Source organism: Ursus arctos, unplaced genomic scaffold (genome assembly GCF_023065955.2).
Source record: "Ursus arctos isolate Adak ecotype North America unplaced genomic scaffold, UrsArc2.0 scaffold_8, whole genome shotgun sequence".
Lineage (NCBI taxonomy): Eukaryota > Metazoa > Chordata > Mammalia > Carnivora > Ursidae > Ursus > Ursus arctos.
Window position 1 is genome coordinate 7,443,253 of NW_026623100.1, and position 26,830 is coordinate 7,470,082.

Sequence of the window (26,830 nt, forward strand, 5' to 3'; positions counted from 1 at the left end):
TGCCTCTGCTTTTGCAGAATTGCATAGTGGCCAGGAAGTAAAAGAACATAGAAAGGAAATATATATATAAGAGTGTTAGGAAACTCCTTTCCCAGTCTTCAAGGTGAAACAGGAGGGCTTCCTCTGGAACCCTCTGTCATTACTAACGTCCACTTGAAACCCATATAGACTGCGTTAAGTCCAAGCCAAGGGATATTGGAGGAAAATAAAATCATGAAACTTTGAATTCCTGTCCTCTCCAATCATTCTGCTTTGATTTACCTTCCAAAATCCTCAAACTGATTCTCTAAGTATTTTATTTAGATTTTATAGCTGCAATGAGTGGGAGAGATAGGGTGGTATATACTTACTCCGTCTTACCTGGAACTGCAATCTGGAAATAATAGAGATAGAAAATGTAGGTATTAAACACCAGAAGACCCCAGGATGGCTGTGAGATTTGCCTGAGGTATCATCCAGGGTTAGTAAGGAGTACTTTCCAGCGTGTGTTAGAGGCAGAGGGACCATTAGCCACACTAGGGCATGTTTTCAGAGAGAGACATTATAGCTGGACAACAGGTGTAGACCAGAAAACCAGAACATATGGTCACCTTATCTAGAAAGTGGAGTGGGAAAATTATACTCTTTTCCCATTGTACTCCACTGAGCTCAACTGTTCAACCATCATATATCGGAGACTTCCTCGATCTAGAATATTTTTTTCCAGTTGCCTGCTTTGTTTAGTAGATTTGCATGTAAGAAGCGTAAATCAGCCTTTGTCCCTGACGCTCATTTGTCATCTTCAGTGTATCCGCCGACCTGGAGAGAGTGTATCTGTACGTGTTGGCTTAGCTAGTCCCTCCCCAAGCCCCCTTTTCTGAGTACGTACAAACCTGAGCCTCAGTGTGAGTTTCTGTTAAGCTAAGAACAAAACTCTGGACCGCTGGATAGATGAGTTTTAGCAAAAGTTATTTTAGAACAAAATAAACCTGGGTCAACCGGCCCCGAGAGGTTTCTGAGTCTTCGAGCTCAGAGAGCAGCTGGCAGGAAAAGCAGGGGTTCCGGCCACCACCATAGCACAAGGGCACGATGGCAGTGTGGATGCCTCCCCACTGAGACCCTACAATGAGCCTTCCCACAAGAAACTTCCTCCAGGAATAATTTATACCTTTTAAGTCATCTTTAACTTCATCACTGAAATTCCCAACAAGGACGTCGCTTGGTGCCAAAGCCGCGGTGGTTTTTCTGATGTGGGAGCCTCTGTGGAAAAAACCACTCAGGAGCATTTCATACAGGCTCCACGTGGTAGCCCGATGACGAGGCCTTTTGCCATTCTGAGCCTGGATGGCGTTCATACCAGTGAATGTGACACATTACATTTGAATGAGTCCAGAAGTTGCTTGTCTTTCTTGCTCAGACGAATCTTTCCATTCAGACAGGGATGGCAGAGTGTGAAGCTTTTACAAAGTCCTCTAGGACCAGAGCACTGCTGTAACTGCAGATTGAACGCTCCGAAGGAGAACACGCTTACAAGGATGAGATCCGCTTGTCTATCAGGACCAACCACAGGATACGCTTGCATAGCACCCTGTTACTTAGGACTCGGCTGAGATCAGTAGGCCGGGCAGCACGTACAAGGAGTGCCAGCCTCGATGGCCAACTGGCTCAGACCAAAGCTCTGTTCAAGCTCCATTCTTGTTGTCTTTTAACCCATGTAAAGGTTTACTTCCCAGACTCGTCCCTCGCTGCTAACTCTTACCACTGTCTTTCTACTTTGTAAGTAAGTGCTAGGCCATTCCTTGTCTCCTCATTGGCCTGATCACTATGACCTACTTTGTCCCTCCTTGCAGTGGCCCAGAGCAAGGCTGTGTGCTTCATGCCCTGCCCAAAGGCCAAGGGGACAAGAAGGAGCTGAAGTTAGCCCTCCTCTGCTCCCCTAGCCTTGTGTCTGCCACAAAACTACCCTCCCTGCCCGCCACAGGAAGGGCTCTCTTCTATTTCATCTGCTCAGAGGGGGCACTTCCTGCAAGGACAGAGTAGAGACTGACGGTGGCCCTGTCTGCCCCTTGTCCCCCCCCCCCGCCGTTTCTGCCTTTCCCACTTACTTTCTATACTCCAGAGTTAATGGGTGAACACGGAGAATGGTTTGTTGTTGCTGTTTTCTTACAGAGAAGCTTTAAGCAAAGTTTAAATCAGTCACTTCGAAAAAAATATTTATTTGATTGCAAATATATATACATTTATATGTATAATAAATAGCAGACGTGGTAGCCGATAGCCACAAAGCAAAAGTGACTGTTTCTGCCGATTCTGCTCAGACCGCTTGAAAAGTCTGAGGGGCATCGTGCCCTGAATGCGAGCAAGAATCTGGAGAACTCACTCTCCCTCTGTGCAGAGGCTCTACCCAGAGCTTCGGGGTCATTCCAGGGCCTTCCAGCCTAGCTCAGAATCGACAAAACACTTCCCCGTCTTGTATCAGCTCGACCGGTCTGTGTGTTCTGTCCATCCACATCTCCACTCACCAGGGACGGGGAGGAGGCGGCTCAGGGTCCGCTTCACCATTCCCTAGGCTGGGAGCTCCTCCCAGTGGTTTCTGCTTTACTGAGTCATTTCAAGTGAAAAACTTCGGGGATACGTCTGAGCTGGCTCTGCCTGAATCCTTTCGAGTTTTTCACTGGCATATGGTAGCGGATCTGCTTCCAGAACCTGGAATTGGGAGGGACTGATTTTGAGTTTCTCCAAGTGACCGTGGGCAAAACCCGGAGAGCTCTTTTCACAATATGAGGTAGAGACTCTGGCTCTTGGAAGGAGCAGAACTTAATTAAAATTAGCTTCAGTCTTTGGTCATCCAAGGCCAGATTCACCGCGGCTTGTAGTTCAAAGATACTGGGTCCATTGACATAGTTGGGGCTCAAGATAAATATTCCTCTTCGACTTTTCTTAATCATGTTTACAATGTCTTCGGCATACACTGGAAATAAAGAATTTAAGGAACTGTTATTGCTAGACCTGGCGTCTCAATAACCCCGAATCTCCGAATCTCCCAGATCTACCCAGAGGGTTCCTTGCAAAGGCACTCTTAGAGAAGGAGGGAACGGAAGCCTGGTTTGCCATGTCGCTTTGCTGTATCAACCCTACTGACAGTTGAAGATATCCTCTGGTGTCCAGTGACTCCCAACTTTACATTCCTTTCTCCTCTTTGCGTTCCTCAAACTCTCAATTCCTCTAACAGCAGGCACAAGGCAGGCTGGGCTAACAGAGGGCATGGGATGCCCCAGGCTCCCGGGTAGGGTGCCTGGGGCAGAGGAAGGGGGGGACGGAATGAGATCTGCACATCGGATGAGTGGCCAGGGCTGGGCCTCACCTTGCCCAATGCTGAGGGGTGTGGCCAGCAGTCCTACAAAGCGGAGGGGACCCCCTGCGTGGGATGACAGCGATGATTTCCTACAGAGGAGCCAGGAACTCGAGCTTTGTTCAGGAAGGCCTCCCTAGGGCCCAATAATTTTTTTCTGAAGACGGGTTTGTTTGGATGACAGAACATGGCTCTGCAACACATGTTCTCCTGTGCTGTGGCCCAACGTATTCTCAGCTCGTGAAACTTTCCAGAAGACGTATAGCCCAACAGAAGGAATGACGGGAAAGCCCACAGAGCGCTTGTATTCAACTGTCCTTTTTGTCCTAGCTCACCTCTTGGCGCGCAAGACCTACCTCCGCCCGGGGCCACATCTCTTTCGAGCAAACACAAGTTGTATCCGTATTTGTTTTCCAAAACTTCAGGGAACAGATTCAGAGCCAGGTATTCCTCACTCAGAGATGAACTGGCCTCGCTCTCAGAAGAGCTCCATTTCGCATAGGATACGAAAGCATCAAATACCTTTCTATCTGAGGAAGAGAAACGATAAAAAAAAAAAAAAGTTAACCATTTACCTATGTCTCACTATCGTGGTAGAGCTAAGTGAGCTCTCTATCCTATGATATATGGGCAAGTGTTGGGCTCCTTGCAGAATTGATTGAACGCTCAAAAAGCAGCAGCTGTGTCCATTTCAGAATCACACTGCTGAGTGGTGTCGGCTGTCCAATCGGATTCGAATTCTCATTTTTGATGCACTCCTGCCTTTTCACTGAGGTCAGATCAAACAGCTGTGGCTTCTGTGATTAAATCACACGTACTCGGGGGTTCCTCTGAATTTTCTTTGCACGGCGCTGTTGCCGTCTCATGAGTTATACATCAAAGAAGAGTCTGTTCCGTCAGAGCCTAGTAACGTCCCGCGAGCAAAGCCCTGCCAAGACCCAGCACCTTGCAGAGGACAGAGCCGACAGCACATGGACCTCTACCAGAATCCTCAAGTGTAAAATGGGGTATAGAACTCTCTGGTGGATGGCTTTCAGGGTCATGTGACATAACGTCTGCAAAGTGCATGGTGTTTGGCTCACAGCACGTGCCAGGTAAATATCCTTTTCCCCTGCTTTCTAGATGGGAAATCATATTTATGAAACTCGTTTCGGGATATTTGTAAAGTCTCATGAGCCTCTTTTGAGCAGATTATTACCAACGCACATTGAGTACTGGGATGTGCCATACAACTAACCAAGAGAGGTGGAAATCTCAGAAGTCCACTCATGGGCATCGGCATCTGGACATACCAGGTTTGTATTCCAGCCCTTTGCACAATGGCTGGCAAATAGTAGTGTTACTGACGTAATGGGCCCGACACCTGCTGCACATGGACATAAGAGAGGCCACCGTAGATGGAAATGCCAGCAATAGATAAAGAAGAGGGAGCGCGGGAGGTCCAGGAGACAAGAAAGGGGGATGCCGAAGAACAGTAACCCAGGAGGCTCATCTGCGAAGCTCCTCGCTGCCCCGGGGGGAAAGCGGAGGCTCGTGGGGCAGGGCTCACAGAGAAGGGCTGTGTCGTTTAAATGTGTGACATGCCCTAGTCGCCGCCATTCCTTCCACATCGCTGCGAAACTCCAGAGAGCTTGGATTTTTCTATAATCTGGAAATAGTAAATTACTTCGGTACTAATACTTCGGTACTAAATTAGTGAATGGGAGTATCAGACCTCTGCTAGGTCCTTTGCAACTCCAACCAGTCTACATCTCTCTGAAATTTTGGATATTCGGCATTAACTTCAAAGGAAACAGCTATTTTGCTATAAAACATTAGATTGGCCACAGAAGGGCGCAGAATCACGGTGCTTTAAAACCGGATTCGGCCTCCTCATCAGGTTCCTGTCTGTGCAAAGTAAAAAGAGAAGGGACAGATTTAAAAGTTTCACAGTTGATTGGCTCTTCTGTACAAGCTCTACAATCTTAAGATAAATATTTTATTTAAAAAAAGCATAATTCATCTAGGGGAATGATTAAGACATTGGTTAAATAACTTGCTCAACTCATAAAAGCTGAAAAGCTAATTTGAAGAAATAAATCTCAAAAAACACTCTTGGCTACAGGATTTCTTGCATGAATTCTCAATAATTAGTCCAAATAAAGGTACGACTGATGCATTGCTTTTCTTGCCCTTTGCCTGTAGATCTGAGAACTCTTCGCTGCGTTCCCAGTGTGGGGCAAGCCCTGGCATGGGAAGTCATCACCCCCAGAATCCAGCAGAAGGGATCCTGCCCTTTCCCAGCAAGAGAATCATTCACTAAAACTGCAAATTGAATCTTAGAGACCTCCAGGGCTAGAAAAATGCTCAAACAAGCTCTTCTAGTCTAAAGAAGCAAACACTAATAAGCGCTAAGATCCTGTCTCCTGGGAAGTGGGCAGATAGCTTCATTCATTGTAATAGTACCTGGATTTTATAGTTTCACACTTTCTGAACACGGCCAGCATCATCAAAGCCCCTTATTTTATAGATGAGGCTAACCGAGGTAATAGCTAATGGGGGCTCTGAGCCAAACCTTGTAGGGCCAAATCCTCAATTCTAGCGCCATCTTGCAGTTCAGTTTTGGGCCCGTGACTTCATGTCCTTCTGCCGGGCTTGCAGAATTGCCGTGACAGTTCAAGCGGCTGATACATCTGACTGGAATGCCCTCAGTACTCAAGAGATGATAACAACTGGTATCTACTGAGTGTTTACTAAGTGTAGACGCTGTTCTAAATGATAAATATGTGTTATGGCGACGAGGCCCCAGAGCACTCATTGTGATTGTGATTACAGTCCCATTTTACAGGAGTGGAAACTAAGGCACTGAGATGTTTCATTTGTCACATTGTGTTAGGTTGATGAGCAGGGACATTATTTTCCAGCCCGGTTGCTCTATCTACAATAGCATCACCAGTCAGCAAGATTCCTGGTAAACGGACTGAAAAGAAGTGATTTCTCCACCTGCTCCTGGCTCTCCCAGGTGTGAAGCCACCAGACCTGGAAGAAGGTCTCAAAGCCTGAAGAGTATGACTTTCTCCATCAGGCAACATCCATTTGTTGAGTGACTCCCTCTAAGTCAGTTCTGAGAGGAAAATTCAGAGGCAAGTTGGGGTCACCTTACCCCCGAGTGTCTCATCCTTGCTCTGGTAGGTTCGGTACAGCAGGACTATTTCAATCCAGTACATGTAGAGCAGAGCAGCTGCCGTCAGCACGCCTGCCAGGGTCATGACGGTGCCAAGTAGGATGTAAATGAACACCGCTGGAGGAAACATGGCAGCCATGAGCAAATGCAGAGACAGCTTTCCTGGGACAAGACCACCACATTCCAACCAATGCTGTGGGCCCGTCCAACACCTTTTCTGACCCAGTTATTTTATCAAAATCACCGCTGTTGGAAGCGTTCCTCTGAATTTGGAAAAACGTACAGTTACATCTTGAGAGAACTGTCGTACAATGAATTGGAGACAATTCATGGGAACGGGCCATTCCTGGCTGGGGTGGCCAGGGAAACTGATCATGGCCACTTCTAGTTATTTTTCCCCCATAAACCTCCACACAACCCGTTTGCAGCGCTCCCATTGCATAATATAAATTATGTGCACGCACTATCATCGCTACCAAGGTCTAAACTTCCTGAGGCCAGGAGCTATGCGTGGCTTGGTTTCATACCCTCCACGGTACCTAACACGTGAGACCTTCCACACACCTCTCCTGACAGGAGCCCCATTACCAAGCAGCCACTATGGCCAAGCACAAATTTTGTCTCATGTAAGCCTCACTAGCACTCAAAACTTGCTTGTTCTTGTACTCATTTATTAACTGAATGAATGATATCAAGCTTACCACTGAGTGTCTTCTTAAAGAAATTTCAGAAACGATTCTTTACCAGCAATTTCCACTCCACCTTTAAAAGGCTGTGGTCTGTGATATTACACATACCACCCTGAACAGTGAGCAAGATGAGTCTTCTTCCATATTCCAATACCCGACCATCACGTTCTCTGGACTGAGAAGCCAGGACAAGAAAGCCCTAAAAGGGAGCTAGATCCTAGCACCATACCTGTTACACAGGACATGCCCTTTAGGTATTTGGAGATAGAATAAATGAGTAAGTGAATGAATGAATGAATGAATGAATGAATGAATGTCAGGCTTTTCTAACACAGCCCCCATACATAAGGTATTAGTTAAAAGGACCAGTTCTGGATCACTGATATGAAACCTACTAGTGATGTGTCCTTGGCCAAAGTATCAAATGGTTTAATACAAGCCAAGTGCATGGTGTCCAGCATCTAGCAAGTGTCATTTGCTGTCAGCATCATTACAGTTCTTTAGGAAAATTCCTCTCCTCCCAGATAAAAGCAGTTGTGCGCATGGTGAGACAACCTTCCAGGCTTACCTCCTTTCTTTTCTTTCAGTTGGATGGACTGGGTAGTGTTTCCGATGGCGTTCTGGGCAAAGCAAATAAACTTCCTGTGAAGCTCCCTCTGAGTAACTTTTTTCAAGTGGATAACACGTGAAATGACTTTATCCTTTTTAGTGGATTTAACACTAGGAAAGAAGGATGAATACCGTACTCATTCAGTAGCATCCACTGACCACCTTTGCAGTATTCGGAACTCATATGAGCAGCCAACAGTTTGGCTTTCAGCAGAGCTAAGAGATCGCATAGTAGAAGGAGATGCCAGGAGAACATGGGATCGGCCATCTTAGGATGCGGGCTCATTTTTGATGGTTGAATCTGCTAGGCACCATTTTATGCATTTACAGCAGAATTTAATTTACGGTGGGTCTCATTTGACCTTCATCACTCTAAGCATTCCCCTTGAAAATAGACGGTAACAATAATTTAAGAATAATATTGACTATTGACTCACTTCCACCCAGGGTTTATCCTGTTGAACACTCCATTTGGACTATCGAGTCTCCTTCACGCCTCACCTCACAGGAGCCCCCATGAGGTAAGAGTATGATCATCCCCACTTGGCCAGCAACGCAGACCAGGCACAGAAGGTGGGTGACAGTCCAAGGTCACTCTGCTTGGAAGTGGCAGCCTGAGTCCTGGGCCTAGGCCACTCTGCCCCATCCAGCAAGTTGTAAGTCTCAGTATTCTTTCACAATTCTCTAAAGTTGGCGATCTACAGTCTGTCTTTACATGAAGGAATGTTGTTTGTATGGATGGTGTTTTAGGTTGTGTTGCTTGAAGCCTACGAAACCAACTCACATTCACTGAATGCTCCCTACTGGTCAGGGACCGTGAGGAGAATGTCACCTCTACTGTATCAGCTCCCTACAGGGAAGGACCTTGGAAAGTGGACATAAGTGTCCACAGATTACAGATGGTGGGATGGAGTCTTGCAGGGGTCAAGGGTCGCATTGTCAATAGGTGGAAAACAGAGATTCGAGCCCAAGGGCTTGTGTGACTTCCCTTGTCCTAGCAGTTCTTGCTAAATTCTATTACTGTTATCAAAATTTGTTCTTTACTTTTTGTAGTAATGTGCACTTTTCAAAATATTACATTTGTTCATTGAAATGTTTTAAGACTCAGAAGAAAGTGCTTAATACATAGACTATTAATCTGGAACAGATTTTGGAAAAACAAGGGACTCCATTTTTTAGTGACGGCCCTGACAGATTAGATCCAAACTCTTAATCCTTCCAGGTACCGGAGTCCAGCTTCACGAAGCATTGGATAGCTCTGAATAGCTGGAGTTTTCCTTTCTATTGAGCCAAACTGTCTTCCCGGCAAATTCCGTCCACTCATCGGGGTTCTGTGCTCCAGAGAGCGACAAGCTAAGTCTGTTTCCATAAAAATGTAATGGCTTCCAAGGACTTCAAGACAGATATCCCATCTCTGCCTCTCCTTTTCCATTTGGATTGCTTCAACTATTCCTCGCTTCACATACTTTTGGTCAGACTCATTATTGTGTGTTTTCCTCTGGATACATTCCAGATTGTTAATGAGAGCACATTTGGATCCCCGGACTCACCACTGCTCTAAATGGATGGCGCTGGGAAAATGGCCGGGGGCGGGGGGGGGGGGGGGCAGCATTCTTTCTCATTGGTTGGACGCGCTACTTCTATTCAGGCAGCCTGGGTCGGTATGCCTGTCTGCTTGTCAGCTTGATGTGTAAAGCAGCCACCTCGAACTGTGGCTACAAGCTGAGCTTCAGGACAACTTAAATAGTTTATGGCCTGTCCGAAACTGCTCTTTAGAACGAACCTGCACTTTGCCTTTCCGTGCTTTCTATCCACCACTAGTTGGCGCTAGTGGCCACACTGTCAATGGCGCCTGTTTCCTCACCTCTAGGTGTATATTGTTAAGGGTTCCAAAGGTGAAAGCATTTCGTGTGGGTTGCAGAGAATATCGTCTGCTAATTTCCTTCTTACCCAATCTCCTGAGACGTTGGGAATTCCCACTCCCAGTCAGAATCTTTAATGTACCATTTTATGACAGGCGTAAAGTTCTTTTGGTAGCCAAATCGTGCCGTGCAGTTAAGAGTTAAAGGCTTTCCTGAAAATGAAGGCGACACAGAAAAATAGGAAGTCCGTGAGAACACTTTGTCCCATGCAGGAGCAAGGCTCCACCCGAAGACCGTTCATGACTGCAATCACGTTTCCAGGTAAAGAACAGGTGTGCCAGAAATAACCAAACATCTAGCTGTCTCTCATTTGGAAACAAATAAGACCAGGTCTGTTTGTCTCTGATGGGCAATACTTCTATCTCGAACCTGCAACTGTGTGCTCATAGCACTAAGAATTCTGATGTGGTTTGAGGAAAGACACCAGGCAAATGAGGAGTCCCCTCAGTGACCAGTCTGCTTTTCCAGCGCTGTTGTTGAGTACAAGATGTGTCAACGAAGAACACCTTACTGCTGACCAATAGTTGCATATTAAATTAAAATTGTGAAGTTCCTTTAATATAGTTTAAAGAAGACATTATTTAGATATTCAGCAGTTTCTTGAACAATTTACTATGGTGGGGATGCATAGTATTACACTCTCCTCTTTCTACCCATTTTCCCAGATCCACTCTGCCTCAAACTCAAATTTTCACCTTTAAAAAATCGTCTTTGCACCTTAATAATGTCCCCCTGCCCTGTAATTCTTTGAAATTCACTGAAACCATACGTAGCTTGGCTATTTTTGAATTATTAATTTTTTTCTTTCCTCTTTCCTTGCATTCTTGCGATGCTGCTGATTTTGCAGTCTGTTTCCATAGTCAGGACACACTGATACCGCCATCTAGCGGTCTTTTACCATAGTATGTATTTTGACATTTCTGTAATTAGAACTATTTTAGCATTTCAAAGAGTGCTTATTTTATTGGAACAACCAGCACTTGGTTTAAATAGCGCAGTTCTTATTTTACTGTACGGGATGATGTAGATGTTATTGAAGTTGATAAAATACAAGGAGATCAAGAGGAAAGTCACTCTGCCCCTCTACCCAAAAGACGACACTACTTGGGAATATGAGTTACTTGAGCAGGGATGTAGTGTTCCTCTACAATTACCTTAAAGGCCACACCAAACACCAAGTTTACAAAGATTCATGCTATTCAAGTTGGTAAATTGGTTAAATTTACAGACTTCACCAATGGACCTCATGTAAGTAACCACCTGTTTCCGGGATGAGTAAGGAAGAATCCAGAATCTACTGATCATGTCCAATGCACCAGCCATCTAACATACATTATCCTACGTTTCTCGATGTATCCAGATGAGGTCAGTTTTCTTCTGTCTGTTTACAGATTTAAACCCTGAAGCTTAGAAAGAATAACTAATTCTGTAAGGTCACAAAAGTAGCCAGTGGCTGAGCCAAGATGCACACTCAATTCTGTTTGACATAAAATCCCTAGCCTCGGGATGCCTGGGTGGCTCAGTCAGTTAAGCGTCTGCCTTCAGCTCAGGTCACGATCCCAGGGTCCTAAGATCGAACCCCTCATCAGGCTCCCTGCTCAGTGGGAGCCTGCTTCTCCCTCTGCCTGCTCTGCCTGTTGCTCCCCCTGCTTGTGCCTGCTCTCTCTCTCTGACAAATAAAATCTTAAAAAAAAATCCCAAGGCTCTTTTCCTTATATCACACTTAGACCTGCTCCCAGAAGCACAATGTCATTCAATGGTGATAACACAACCCACCTTACCAAGTTCTACTTCCAGCGTGTCCTTGATGGGATCCAGGATATCTGGTTTGTGATTAGTGTCTTTCACTGAAAGATGAGAATAGAAATGATTATGTGCATTGGGAAATCCGAAAGCCCGCTTCCTGAAGATGTGTGTACAAAGGGGCACTTTGATCTCAATGCTTCGGAGCTCCCTCTTCAATTCTGATTCATAGTCTATAAGGCTAGGAACTAAGGTTTCCATGTGAAAAACCAGCCTCCAAAAATGACCATGACATCAGGCCACACGTGCTAGCAAATTAGTCCCTGACAAATCCTTATCCACTTGGGTGCATTTTCTTCCGTACCAGCCCTGCTCAACCATCGCATACCTGAGCCCCCATTCCCATCTTCTCCTACAAGATTGCTTTTTGGCAGCATCTGGCTGAGTAATCCAGAAAAAGAACACACCTGAGAAAATCCCCACATCAGCCAGACTGAGGTCCACCTACTCCATCACCAAGTTTGTGGTTTATTTCAAAATAAAGGTGAGTCCCGCCCTCCATTGCTCATTTATCCCTCAACTTCCTGCCCCAAACTGTTAAGTAGGGCTCCAACTTCCTCCTGACTATGTCCCATCTCCTGATAAAGGAAAATTCATCACCTCTGCTCTGGACATTGTCCTCTTACTTCCTGGGAACACTCCTTCCCTCAAAGATTCCATCTCTCCCCTGTATATTTGCCTCTCTCTCTCCTCTCCGCTCCCCCCGCCCCACGTCTTCCCATTGGCATTTATTAATGCTCAGTCTCTCCATCTTAAAACAGAGAAAAACCCCTGCACCTCATTTCCCTGCTGCCCTCATTCTCCTTCCTTCGCAGCCGAATTCTTGAAACAGTGCTATATGCTCATCTCCATTCTCTCGCTTCCTGTGGAGTTCTATTCCTGCCCCCATCACTCCACAGACACTGCTTTGGCTAAAGACCCCAATGATCTCCTGGCACCTAAATCCACTGGGCACAACTGAGTTTTCCTTCAGTTTTATTTCCCAGCAGCCTTGGACACTCCTGGGCACCGTCTCTTAGAACCCTCTCGTCTTTTGGTTCCCTGCTTCCCTGCTCTCCTGTTCACCTACCGCCTCTCTGCTTGCTTCCCAGTGTGTTTGGGGGCCCCACTTTCTCTGTGCTTCTTGTAAATATCAGTTTTCTTCCTTGTTCTCTGCTGTGGTGCTCTTCCCTACAAAAGGTCTTGAACCTTGAAATGATCTCTCTCCCACGTCATCAATTTCACTTCCTTTACAGCTCTCCTCCCCACCCTTCCACCAGTACCCACTCGCTTATGTAAATAATGAGTGCCATCTTCCCAAACCCAATGTTGAGTTCTCAAACATTTATGTAAATAATGACTGCCATCTTCCCAAACCCAATGATGAGTTCTCAAACGTTTATGTAAATAATGACTGCTGTCTTCCCAAACCCAATGATGAGTTCTCAAACGTCACCACTGAGGCAGAGTGTCACTCCTTCTGCCCAGAGATACCTTAGTCACTTGTCCCGGGACAGTTTCCATCTGTTCTCACACCCCTTCTCTATCCCCGCTGGGGATCTTCCCCTTCCTCCCAAACTTTCCAAGTATTGCAATGCTCCAGGCCTCAGTTCCAGGTCCTCTTCTTTCTATATTCACTCTTTAGGTGACCTCATGTAGTCCCTTTGCTTTAGATATCATGTTGACCACCCTCACATTTCATCTCCAACCCTAACATCTGCAGACTGGTTTATCCGAATTCCTCCTTGTCGTCGTGATTTGGATCACTAAAAGTCCTTTCAAACCTAATTCTTCATTTCTTCCTTAGACCCATTTCTTTTTCAGCCTTTTCTTGTTTCATGAAATGGTGTCACCATTGACCAACTTATCCAGGCCAGGAAACAAAAACATCCTTCATGTCCCTCTTTACACATTAAATCCATCATCACGTTCTGTTGACGCACAAATAAAGCCATTTCTCATCACCTTTGCTAAGTCTGTGCAGTAGGCGACCAGGGGCATCTTTTAAGAAAATGCATCAAATCTACTGCTCCCCCATTTGTCCCCTATGTCAGCTTTTATCTATGCCATACAATGCTATCCTCCATCAGTATCTAACAGGAAGTCCACACAGTTGCCCAGCCTAAAACCCAACTCTCTCAGCCTGGATCCCTCCTTTTCCCTCTTCCTCACCGCCAATTCCCAAACCCTTCAGACGTACCTCCTCCATCTTTCCCGAGTCTGTCCATTTCTGTCCAGCCTCACTGCAGCTCCTAGTTGAGGCCACCATCAGCAATTGCTCTCTCTATCCTTACTCCCCCCAAATCCACTTTCTACACAGCAGATGGAGTAATCTATCTCAAATACGAATCTATTCCTGACACTCTCCTGCTTAGAACCCTCACTAGCTCCCCATTGTTCCTTAAATAAAGTTCAAACCTGCTAAAACAGCAGGATGTCAGTCCTGCTTCCAGACCCTCACTCTCAATAGACCTTCTTTTCCTTCCTGGACTGTGCATGCACTCTCTCATCTCCCAGACATTGACTATGCTGCTCCCTCTGCCTGGAACAGCATCTTGACCCCCCTCACTGCTCTGGTTTGGGCTCACCCCTCAGTTAGCGCTTGGCCATGGTGTGTCCAGGTTTGGGTTTTGTGGGCCTCCCATATGCCCCATTGCTTCCCTTCCTCACCACTCATTGAAATGTATTGTGATGGCCTGTGTGCCCCACAAAGTGGGAAGTTCTGGGTGGTCACAGAAAGTGTCCAGAAGCTCATTCTTACAGCCGTAGCACCAAGCCCAGGGCCCGATATGTATTAAATGTGCAACAAATATCCGTGTAAAAATGAATATGTGAAAGAATGAATGAGTGAGTGAGGAAAACAGGAATGCTTGGTTGAAATAGAGGCAACAGATTGTGTAAGACATCCCTTGGAAGAAAGAGAAAAGCAGATTCTGCCCCTGAAAATTTGATAGGCTGAGTTATCATGCCTAAGAGAGGAACAATCACACATCCCGTGGAGGGGGCAAGGGGTACAAGTGGGATGCTTACATTCTAACTTCTTCTCCAAGGAGCAATCTAATATAAACGTAAATTGCTGAGATCCAGGAAGGAGGCGGAAGTGGTTATCTTGGCCTCAGGGTGTTTAATGTAATTTGTATCTCACACTAAAAGAAGAGGAGGTAAAAATAATCAATGTATTTACTAAGAGCTAACTCAACCATTCTGTAGCTCTTTAATACAAAGGTTGAATGACTGATCCTGTTGTGTTTTGACAAAAGCCATGCTTAAATTAATTGCAGCATACAATTTATTCATGTGGGCACTTGTAAATCTAGTAAGAATGACCCAACGGAAAGACTGGGCCAAATATAGACAGATCACAGAAGAATAAACCCAACAGACCAATAAAAATATAACAAGGTATTAAATTTCATTTTACTCATGGAAATGGAAATTGGGACTTAGAGAGAGAGAGAGAGAGAGAGAGAGAGATCTCACTTGACACCAATCAAAAAGTCTGATAACACCAAACATTATTTGGGAATTATGGGACTCTGTTCCCTGCTGAAGGGGGTATAAATTGGCAAAACGATACCTTAGAATAATACCACGTGTTTTTAACACAAAACACATATTATAATATAAAACAATGTTCTTTTTATTAATGCCTACATATATTTGCAGAAAAACATAAGGACATAAATGGAAGAAGATAAGCTACAAGATTGGACTACAGCTGAGAAGGGAAGGAGCAGGAAGAGATAAGAACATAGGCCTCAAGCTGTCCCTGCAATGTTTTGTTTCTTTAAAGGAAAAGCAAGATTTTAAGCACGTGGAAAAACATTAACATGTATTAAAGCTGGCGATAGGTTCATGGTGGCACTGCTGCATGTGAAATATTTAATATAATTTTTAACTTATTGGAAAACAAACCAGGGATTGATCAATACAGGGAAAACCCAACTTGTGACAATGTGCATGTGATCCAGGACTAGGCTTTCCCTGGGGGATGGAATCTAGGTTAAGGGAAAATTAATGTTTTCCCACATTCAAGGCTTCACATGACTACGAGTATATGGTTATCTTTTCTTTTTTTCCAAAAAGGAAACCATTACTAAGCCAAAAGAAGGTAACTTTAATTGGGTCACGGGGCTTCAAATCCCAGATCTTGAAACGAAAATCTCACTTACCAATGGTTGTCACTTGGACAACAGCTCTGACTGTCCATGAACTTGGGCTATCCGATTCAGTGTAATCACACACGTACGTGCCGTCCTGTTCTTCGTAAACTTCATCCACTAGGATTGAGTTGCTCCTTTCTTTAAGGAGTGGATTTCCATTCTAATCCAAGGGACAAGAAAAATAAATAACTTTCTTTAACTGGAGAATCGTTATTAATATTAATCACAACAATAGAAGAACTTTACAAACGAGAGCATCACCGAAGCTGTGAAGAGCTTCTGTGCAGAAACTGTATTTGCAAGACTCTCATTTGTTCATGACAGGTATTTAAAAATACAGTCACATTATCTGTTAAGATCGAGGCACCAAATCTGACTGATCCGCAAATGTTATTTAGCCTAGTATTTTCCAAAGCATGACTCAGGCCTCTGAAAATATTCTAGAGATCTCATAGTGTTTTAAGGGGCTGATACCTCCATGAATTTTTTTTTAAACCATGTATATTTATATTTACGGAAATTGACATAGTTTTTTTGTGTGTATGGGGCTAATACAAAGTTTCTTCTGTAAATAAATTTAACTCAAAAAAGGTGAAATTTGAATTAAAAATATTAAGTAAATAACTAAATAGGTGTACATAGATACGACAAAGATTGACTGATGAGTGAAAAACAATGAGCTCATGGTGGACCCACACCCAAGTGGAAACTAAAATGCAATTATGAACATTTCTCTCCCTTACTTAGCATATCCATCAGGGATACTCTTCTACTCTTCTAAGGTCTAAAGTTCTCCCCCAGCTGAACTTACCATTCCTTCCTGCTCTCATTTCCTGCTGCTGCCTCTCCACCCACTTGCCATTCCCTAAATAACCATATTCTTTCCCCATCCATGTCTCGGTACATCTCTCCCACCACTTTCCCCAACACTGGGTAGGCTGTGGCTCCACCTTTGACTCCAACTCAAGAGGAAACTCTGGCAGAGAGAGTGATCAGGCACTCTCCTGGCAGAACCAGGCCCTGCACGCTTCCAGACCTCCACGATCGCACATAGCCCTCTGATCATAATTTCTGTGTACAGTTACCTCTTTCTGTGTCGTTGTTGAGACAGCCTTTGTGCCAAGACACAGCTGCTCCTGGACACACTGGCAGGAATAAACGTAGATCCCTCCCACCAGAGAATGCAGAGTCATGACTTCCTTCTGAGACTGAGAGAGCGCTCAGTCTCAGAAGGCAGGCCCCGGGCATAAGCCAGAGTAGGATGCACTTGGGCAGCCTTGTCTCAATTCACAGGAAGCAGGGATGCTCCCTCCAGTCTAATCAGAGCCTAAAGAATATGCAGGAATCACGCCATTGAAGGGAAGTGCCATCCTGGAAATATTTGAAATGGAGCATGGTTATAGGTAATAAGGCCACGGTGAGGAGGCTGATGCATGTAGATGGATTTGGTTTTTGCATCTCTAGTATTTGGCAAGCAGGCCAGCATCGTAAGCTCTTTGTAAAGGATGAGTGAATAAAGTATGTATAATTGAAAGGTTTTGAAGCATAAGAGTCATGTAATCACCTTCATATCACTAGGGGCTAAGACATAGAAAGGTCTCAAAAATATCTGTTGAATGGTTCGGTATCACTGTACCAATAATTCTGTAGCCCCTAACTTCCACGTAGCACATGGCCTTTCAATCTCTAACAAATAGCCCCTGGAGAGTATCTCTCACCACAGCAGTGAAAAGCAAAAAGATAAGCAACAAAAATAACAAAATAGTAAGTACCTCGTATACAGATTAAAAAATTCTTTCTCAGGTTTTATCTCATATGATTCACTCAAAGGATTCTCTGAATTGGATTGCACAGACTCTCTGAGAAAACCAAGATTCTGGAGTTCCTGTGTTGCCCTGTATCACAGAGCTAGCAACTGAGAGGACTGAGGGTCAATGTGAATTTTTCTGACTCTTGAGTTTCATGTTCTCATTGAGGAATTTCCCTTCTACTTCCCATGCTAACTCATAGGAGCAGGGATTCCCCTACTCCAAGTCTCTGGTGTGGTTCCTGTGGCCCAAGATGGGACTTCCGGTAGGTTGCTAAGGAGCCTGAGGGGAGGGTCAGACTGGTCAGAGGGGGCAGCTGCAGGCAGGAAGTAAAAGAAAGCAAACAAGTGGGGCAGACAATGTTAAATATCAATCAGCTGATCTCAAGGGTCAAGGACCCCTTCGAAAGAAGGGTCAGAGCATGGGTTCAAAGTTCAGAGATAAAACTCTGGAGAATACAATAATCACACACAAAGAGCAGAGATTGGAGCAGAGATGTGTCGTGAATCAGCCAAGAAAGTAATGGGGAGAGGACGCAGAGTGATGACTGAGACCTCAGCTACGCCACAGTGGGGATGGGTCAAAACAAAGTGGACCTAATTTTTTTTTTCATAAAAACATAAGTATGGGGGCACCTGGGTGGCTCAGTTGATTAAGCATCTGCCTTTGGCTCAGGTCATGATCTCAGGGTCCCGGGATCGAGTTCCGAGTCCGGCCCCCTGCTCAGCAGGGAATCTGCTTCTCCCTCTCCCTCTGCCCCTCCCTGCCCCTGTTCATGTGCTCACTCTCCCTCTCTCAAATAAATAATAAAATCTTAAAAAAATAAAAGAAGGTATGACTTCATATGTATTCTTAAGACTTAATGAGATGGAACTAAAAGGAAACATCAAAGAAAACAGGTAAAGTAGAGGCCATTTATGTCAAGAATAATGGGAAATCCATTCTGGTAAGACAATTGCAAATAAATCAAGTAGGAAAGGGAGGTGCTAACGGGGCTGTTTGCTCAGCTGTGAAACAGTCTTGAAGAAAATACGGAAGGAGGAACGTCTCAATGTGAACCTGTATGAATAGTGTCAGTAAGTCCTAGACAGAACAGAGGCATTCAGAAAAGAGGAAGGCACTTAGGACTTTTAAAGGAATGTGTGAAGCAAGAAGAACAAAGAAAATGTATTATAGGAAATGAAGTTATTGAAATATTACCGTCTAATGTCATCAAGCTCTAATCCTACCAGCCAGTGCAGCCACCCCAGGGAGTACAATACACCCGGTGTTATTCTATGGGAGTGGTGCTCCCCACCATTGGACGACACAGTGAAGATCCTACCAGGGCTTTTGCTACCTAGTTTGGGAGGACTCCCAGCATGGACATCTCGAGCCCTACCCTCCCTGATGGACTTCACATTTCCATGCCTGTTTTAAGGACTCATTATGTCCAGATCTGTGTATATGAGCTCTTCTCTTCCCTCATTGAATTCACTTCTACCTTCTCAACTTGCTAAGGGTTGTGAACATATTTGAGCCAGAAAGACCCAAAACATGAGTCGTCTCTTCTATGTCCCCCAAAATATTTCATCTTGTATTTTATTCCTTGAAGATATCACTGGCATCCACCAATTTCTTTCTGTCCCCACAGCTAGTTCCCTGGACCAGGATTCACACTTGTAAAGTTCGGTCACACCAACAGCGACCCCCAATAACCATACCACATAACCAACCTACAGCCTTTGTTTTCAGCCCTAACCCTAAGTACACCTCTCAGAAATGCCCTGCTACCACCAGGCTGAGCCACTCACCATTCACGGAATGTGCCTCTCGTGCTTCTGCTTTCTGCTCCCATCTGCCTTTTCCTGCAGCTTCAGTCTCTTGCCCTAATCATCAACTGACCACATTCTACTTATACATGAATTTCGTACTCATATTTATCTTCTAAGTGGAAAAGCGTACATTATGAAAAGTATAGACCCATGAGCTAGGTGTTCATCTCTAGCCAAAGTCTTAAATGAATTATTGGGCAGATGGCTTATGAGCTCTTAAAAAAGAGAAGTTGGCTAATATCAGCCAGCTTGCACTCACTACCAACATTCATGCCAGTCTTGTCATTTTCTTGTATGATAAAAGGAAGAGACCAGAGGCTCAGAGGAATACAGGAATATGATAGATGTTCTCTCTTCAATGTAGTGAGTCATTTGGAAAACATGTTCATGAGGTCTTTCTTAAGTAAAATAGGTACATATGGGCTGAATGAGTCAACATTTGGGTGCCCTTTTTAAGTTAATTGAGCAGTAATACTTCCCAAGTTGTAGATTTGTTGTAGACCATGGGATCATGCTAGAGTAAATAGCCCAGGCTGTTCAGTATTTTTGCTGAGACCTATCATGCCTGCCTCTCATCCTCAAGTCACACAAGTCTGGGAGTGATGGCTTAATATGGTGGATTTTAAAATCAATTCCAAGTTCTTGATATGTAGAATGATGAGCTAAAGCCAACAAATAGGGATTTAATTAGAATAAATGGAAAATCTTGAACGTGGGTTACAAATTCTACTCTGTTGATACAAAAGTGAACTGGCTTGATCACAGTTCTTGTGAAAAAAAAAAAAACAAAAAAACAAACAAAAAACCCAACCTGCCAACTAAGAATGAATCAACCACATAATGGAGCTGTCCCAAAGCTAACATAATCATAGACCACATTGATATGCTGCTCAGAACAAGAAGAAAAGAGTTTCTCTGTTTTCACTGTTGGTCAGGCAACACGTGGGTTATAGCATTGAACAGATGTCAGAAAAAATGCAGGATCATGAACACTCTGAAATTGCTCGGTGAGAACAACTGAATGGCCAATATACCAACCTTGAAAATACTTTTCAGATATCAAATTGAAATGATCTCTACTTCTTCCCCACTTGGAAGAACACTGATCTTTGGTCTAGCCCGTCTCACCAACTCACCAGTTCTCTGTCACTCGGCTCGCAGAATGCCAGGCAGTACTAGTGACTATGAGAAAAGTAGGCCAAAAAGAAATGAGAAGGAGAAGTGGCAGGTCTGAGTGTGTACGTTCCATGGAACGCAGGGCTCCGAGGTGAGGCCGTGGTGACGTCAGCACTGTGGCCAGTGAGTGTGGCACATGAGGGAGGTTGTCTGAAACCACATGGAAAGGTTACTTGGGGCACAAGTCTAAGTCACAAGAGGCCACAGCAGTGTCTCCGACACCCGAGTCTCAATGCCATTGTGGAAGGACTTCTCCTGCTGTCCTGTAGTAATTTTGCCCGTGTCAAAGATTTGCTTAGCGAGAGAATGTAAAATGAATTTCATTAAATGTAATTCTCATTTATTTAAGATGAAGTCTGTTTAGGCTATTTCTTATTAGATTTCTAGAAATTAGCAAAATATGGAGAAAATGTTCTTTGAGTAAATAACAGATAATTCACTCGAATTCTGACTTCTTGGTCATTTACTCTTTCAAGTAAGAATCTCCAAGCCTAAATCTTTTGACATGTTATTAAACATCTTTTGAAAGCCCCCAGAGCCTCGAGCCCATGGATTTATTTCAGTAGGATATTCTATACATCTGGCAGAGGCATCCCTGGTCAGCAGTGTCATTTGAATTCAATAACACCATGTTTTCCTCTGCACAGCCCGTGTTAGCACCTGCTCTCTGTTCTGAGCTGGCTTAGGTGTGACCCACCCACCACCCGAGTACTGGGGGTTTAGCACGAAGGAAAGGAGCATTGCGTATTATTTGCTGCCTAATGTCATGACTTCTCGTGATACCCTCCTTCCGTGAGGACTGTGACTTTTCAGGTTAGTGCATGACTGTGTGTGTGTGTGTGTGTGTGTGTGTGTGTGTGTGTGTGTGTATGCATGTGCACACACACACGCAATTGGGAAACATACCTTGAATGATTACCTATCCAAATCTGCATCAGAAAGTATAATTTAATTTAATTTATTGAATATTTATTTATTTGAGAGAGAGTGTGAGCAAGACAGAGCAGGAGATGGGGGAGAGGGAGAGGCAGACCCCCCGCTGAGCAAGGAGCCCGAGCCAGGCTCGATCCCAGGACCGTGGGATCATGACTTGAGCCAAAGGCAGACGCTTCACTGACTGAGCCATCCAGGAGCCCCTAGAAAGTACAATTTTGACAAGAGACATTGTTGTCCACTTTTAGGACAGATGCTTATTCACCACTAAACACACTGACATTTGCAGTCAAGACTGCAGAGACGTGAAATAAAGCCTCCTTCTGTGAATGTCATACACTGTTAGGGTTTAGTTGACAAGAGCAATATATGCAGAAAACTGGCAACCATTGTGTGGCTTCTGTTTACCTGAGAGTGAAAATAGCCTTCCTTTCAGAGATACAATCGTTGAAAATGTAAATGCATTTTGATCTGAAATGATGGGGGGGGAGGGGGGCAAGCCTGCTTTTACTGACCTAGGAACAGCCTACCTTGACATAGCAAGATATCTGTCATCCCAGACCACAAAGACTTTTGAACCAAGGGAAGTTTTGTTCTTAAGAGAACTGAAAATAGGGGCACCTGGGTGGCTCAGTTGGTTAAGTGTCTGCCTTCAGCTCAGGTCATGATCCCAGGGTCTTAGGATCGAGCCCCGAGTAGGGTTCCCTGCTCAGCGGAGAGCCTGCTTCTCCCTCTCCCTCTACTGCTCCCCCTGCTTGTGCACGCTCTCTCTGGGTCAAATAAATAAATAAAATATTTAATAAAAAAAAAAGAGAACTGAAAATAATGAACAGAATAATGGACTCTTCTGGTTTTTAGAAATTAAATTTTAGAAATTTAAAACTTCTAGAAATTTTTATGAAATTAATGTGTTTCTTAAGTAGGATTTTATTGAGGCCAGCATTTTTTCAGTGTCACTTTAAAATACAAATGTGAGACCTACAGCACATCACATCACTTGTTCTCTCTGTATACTTATTTCTATAGGGGACATGATAGCGCCTGTCTCCCCATTGTCGCCAGGTGTCAGGGGAATCAAGTGAGGAAATGGGTCCTCACACCACAGTGCTTGTACAACCGTGACTCTCTGATTGCTGAGTCTGAGTGCGTAGAACCATGAGCTAAACATGGGCCACTTATGTGGCCGATCAGTGGCAATTTAAAATGAAATTTTTATATTAGCAAACATGTTTTGAAGTCGAATTTCACATTTTACATGACTTTTTACAGCAAAGTATTGGACTTCGAACTATTATTGCAAGTGTAGGAGGCAATTTAAATTCTATTCTTTGTTTCCACCACCCAGGGGTCAACTACCATGGTGCTATGTTGAAGGAGATGCTTATGTGACATTTATATATCCGTTAGTAGTTGGAAAAACTGTAAGATGCCAAGGCAATGTGAAGTGTTTTTGTTATGAAGCTTATTCACATGTGGTTCATAGCGCAAAATCATTAGGAAGCCTGCTTCTTCCTTACCCCCACCCCCTTTCCTCTTTATACTGCCTTCCCGTCTCCCACCTCCCCACCTGTGCAAGACACCTGTCACCTGGGCCACCTATGTTTGCCATAACTGTCCTCCCAGATGTGTTCTCTTTGGAAAGCATTCCAGTCTCCTATTTTGTTCAGAAACCCTCTGGGCCTCACTTGTTGGTGTCTCCCTTCCCCCAGTAGTGCCCATTGCTTTCCAAAGGCAATAGAAATGAACTCGCCTGGTCTTCTGCATTAGCAGATGTTCATAAGTTTATGTCTTACCTCATGCATAATGCACTTAACTTTTAGAAACTTCGTTGGCACTGATCAAAAAGATGGTTCTCCTACTCGCAATATGATGCTCTGTGACTCCCTAGGAGAAAGACCCTTTAGAAGGTCTGGTCTTCTCTGTAGGCACAAGGTCAGGATTTGCAAAGCTCTAGACCCCAGTTTCTCAAACCCACATTTCCATAAAGCACCCATGGGGATGTTACTGTAAAAACTATACTCCTGCATCAGTTTTGGAGAAGTCATTCTTACCTGGTACCAGGTCACCTGTCGACTTTGTGCATCACTTTGGCAGTTGAAAGTAGGGCAATGAATATAGTCAGTGCTACCAAGAAGAAGGTATTGCTCGTGTGGTACAGAGTTATTTGGCATACAGGATAGATTTGTCTTAGGCTTCACTTCTAAGATGGTCTTGACACAACAGGCCTCATCCAGAGGGCTCCTAGGAGAGTTAACAAGGTCTTGTGAACATAGACGTTATATCCGGGTAATAGAGGATTCGGGAATGTTTTCATATAAGAATGCATTCGGGACATACCTAATCCTGGGTCTACAGATATATGACCCAGCATCATGTATTCCTGTCATCAAAAAGTGCAGGGTGCTCTTCTGGATGACGTGAGCAGAGCTGTTAGTTATTTCCCGTAACGGATCTCCATTTTGAGGTTGTAGGTACCACTGGACATCAGATAGGTCCTTATGACCACTGCAGTGCAAGTTTTCAGAGCCTGGACTTCCGTGGGATTGCTGTGACTGTGTTAAGTTACAAAATAAGACAAACTGCTCCCTCATTGAAGAATATTCCCAAAGCAGTTTCTTGGTGATGCAATCTGAAAACCACAAGGAACAAAGCAACAGAGAGATGCATTAGAAGATGAAACTCTCCCTTGGCAATGCGTTTTTGGACATAACATCTAAAGCACAAAAAGGCAAATAAAAACTAAAGTATTGGGCACCTGGGTGGCTCAGTCAGTTAAGCTTCTGCCTTCGATTCAAGTGGTGATCTCAGGGTTCTGGGATCAAGCCCCACCTCGGGCTCCTTGCTCAGCAGGGAGTCTGCTTGTCCCTCTGCCCCTCCCCCCGTTCATGATCTCTCTATCTCTCTCAAATAAATAAACAAAATCTTTAAAAAAAATAAACAAGTAGAACTACATTAAACTAAAAAGCTTCTGCACAGCAAAAGAAATGATCAATGAAATGAAAAGACCCAAAGAATGGCAAAAACATTTTCAAACCATTTCTCTAATAAAATATATCTGATTAACATCCAAAAGACATAAAGAACACATACAACTCAGAAGGAAAACCAACAAATACACAAGAACAAACAAACAACAAACAAAAACCCCTAAATAAACCACTTAAAAAATGGGCAATGAACCTGAATAAACATTTTCCAAAAAAATATATAATTGACCAACAGGTGCATGAAAAGGCGCTCAACATCACTAATCATTAGGGGACTGCAAATCAAAACCCCAGTGAAATATCACCTCACACCCGGTAAGATGGCTTATCAACAAAGGACGAGACATAAGAGATGCTGGCAGGGGAGAGGGGAAAAGGGAACCCTTGTGCACTGTTGCAATTATAAATTGGTACATCCACTATGGCTTCTCAAAAGAATTAAAAATAGAACTACCGTATGATTCAGAAATTTCATCTCTGGGCTATATCTAAAGGAAATGAAAACACTATGTTGAAAAGATAGTCTGCACTCTTATGTTCATAGCAGTGTTGTTGACAATAATCAAGATATGGAAATTAACCTAAGTGTTCCTCAACAGATGAATGGATAAAGAAGTTGTACACACACACACACACACACACACACACACACACGCAAGAATATTATTAGGCTATAAAAAAGGAGGAAATCCTGCCATTTGCAACAACATGGATGGACCTTGAAGGTATTATGCTAAGCGAAATAAGTCAGACAGAGAGACAAATACCATATGATGGCACTTATACATGGAGTCTCAAAACAAAAAACAAAGCAAAACAAAAACCAAATTATAAACATAATTAAATAAATAAAAATAAAGTGAAATTTAGTAACATTTTTAAAAAAAGAAAAAACGGAACAAACTGAACAAATAAAATTATTTAATATTATTTCCAGTGTCCAACCATGAAAAATAAAACAAATAATGGGAAAAAAAAGAGATCAGATTTGTGGTTACCTGAGGCTGGGTGGGGAGTGGGGACACTGGGTGAGGTGGTCAAAATGCACAAACTTCCCGTTATAAGATACATAAGTACTGGGAATGTACTGGAGAACACAATGGCTCTAGTTAACGCTACTGTATGATGGATCTAAAAGATGTCAAGAGAATAGGTCCTAAGAGTTCTCATCACAACGAAAAAAAAAAGAAGCTTCTTCTTCTTCTTTTTTTTTTTTCTTGGTAGCTATATGAGATAATGGATATTAACTACACTTATTGCAGTAATCATTTCACTATTCACGTAGGTCAAGTCACTTTGCTGTATATCTTAAATTTGTGTCCTGCTGTCACTTATATCTCAACAAAACTGGAGGGAAAAAAAATATCAAACTCTAGCTTACGTTTACAAAGAGTACATGACTTAATGAGGAATTAAGCTCCCTTGTCTGTCTTCTTCACTGCTTCCATTTAGAAGGTCATGCTCTAACTCCCTCCCAGGGGACTTGCCAGCAGCCATAGCACTTTCCTGTTAAAGATGACCAAACCATCATCCCTCATTCCCCTTCAGCTGCTCCCACTGAACACCCGGCTACTGTAACTGGGCTCCCCATTGATGCTTGGTATCAGCTGAAAGCTGTTCACCCCAGTAATTTCTCTCTTCCTGCACCCATCTCAACAGTAGGAAGGAAATGCTCTGTATTAGTAGGTCAAGCTGCTGATATATCAGATTATCTGTCACTTCAAACTTTGACCACAGACTCACAGTGTTAACATGAAAAGTGAAAACCCTACCTGAAAGAGTCATTTCTTTAATTCTCTCTCCTGTGACAAGCCAAAGAAATATCCAGCCCAAATAAAGCATCATTCTCCCTGGGTCCTGTCATCCCTTCAGTGAATTTGTTCTGTTGCCAGGCTGTGGTACATTGTGTTTCAGAGCTCCTCCCTGAGAATCCTCTTCATTTCTGTAAGTCAAGAAATGAGAAATGAAGAAATTAGAACCAGTGATCAAAATGCAAGTCACACAGGAAACCTTGAAAGGGGCGGGTCCTACCCAAATGCGCCTTCCCATGCCCACAGTGGTGTGTGGCAGTCTCTGCATGTGTCATTTCTTATCATCTAAAGGAGGAAGTGTCTCGAGCTCACGGTAACCACTTGGACCCCTGCACTATACCGTGTGTTCTTTTGGTGACATTTCTTCAAGGAATTCTTCTTTTTCTTCTTTGTCTTTTTTTTCTCTTAACGTTATCACCTAGTATGTATATTTCCATGAGAGATTTGGAAAAAGTTAAATGAAACTTTTCCTGCAAAGGTGACCCAAGTTGATTAAAACTGTCGGGATCGCCACAGTTCCGGAAGCCTGTGCTATAGCTCATATGTATAAAATTTCAGAATGTCCACATGTCTGTTTTATTTACTTTATTATTTGTATTAACTGCTAGAGGATAGACTCTCTGTTCCCCAAATAAGAAAGGA

At 43.7% G+C, this 26,830-nt stretch overlaps 1 protein-coding gene across 1 annotated transcript; it reads right to left on the bottom strand.

The window, feature by feature from the left end:
- Positions 1–2,182: 2,182 nt before the first annotated feature.
- Positions 2,183–26,322, bottom strand: IL18RAP (interleukin 18 receptor accessory protein). The gene is made up of 10 exons (XM_026488530.4): positions 26,150–26,322; positions 23,728–24,019; positions 23,442–23,631; positions 15,669–15,819; positions 11,496–11,561; positions 9,743–9,866; positions 7,752–7,903; positions 6,474–6,611; positions 3,688–3,861; positions 2,183–2,950 (listed from the first exon to the last, which is right to left on the bottom strand). The coding sequence occupies exons 1-10, from the start codon at positions 26,220–26,222 to the stop codon at positions 2,586–2,588; spliced, it is 1,725 nt and encodes a 574-aa protein (XP_026344315.4). The 5' UTR covers positions 26,223–26,322; the 3' UTR covers positions 2,183–2,585.
- Positions 26,323–26,830: the final 508 nt, after the last annotated feature.

Excerpts from the sequence above, each read along its gene's own strand:
- IL18RAP (XM_026488530.4), bottom strand. The coding sequence starts at position 26,222 with ATGATGCTTTATTTGGGCTGGATATTTCTTTGGCTTGTCACAGGAGAG. Across the intron at positions 11,562-15,668 it reads TGTCCAAGTGACAACCATTG|TGAAAGACACTAATCACAAA; the intron begins GTAAGTGAGATT and ends CTCATCTTTCAG. Across the intron at positions 7,904-9,742 it reads CCAACGTCTCAGGAGATTGG|TGTTAAATCCACTAAAAAGG; the intron begins GTAAGAAGGAAA and ends CTTCTTTCCTAG.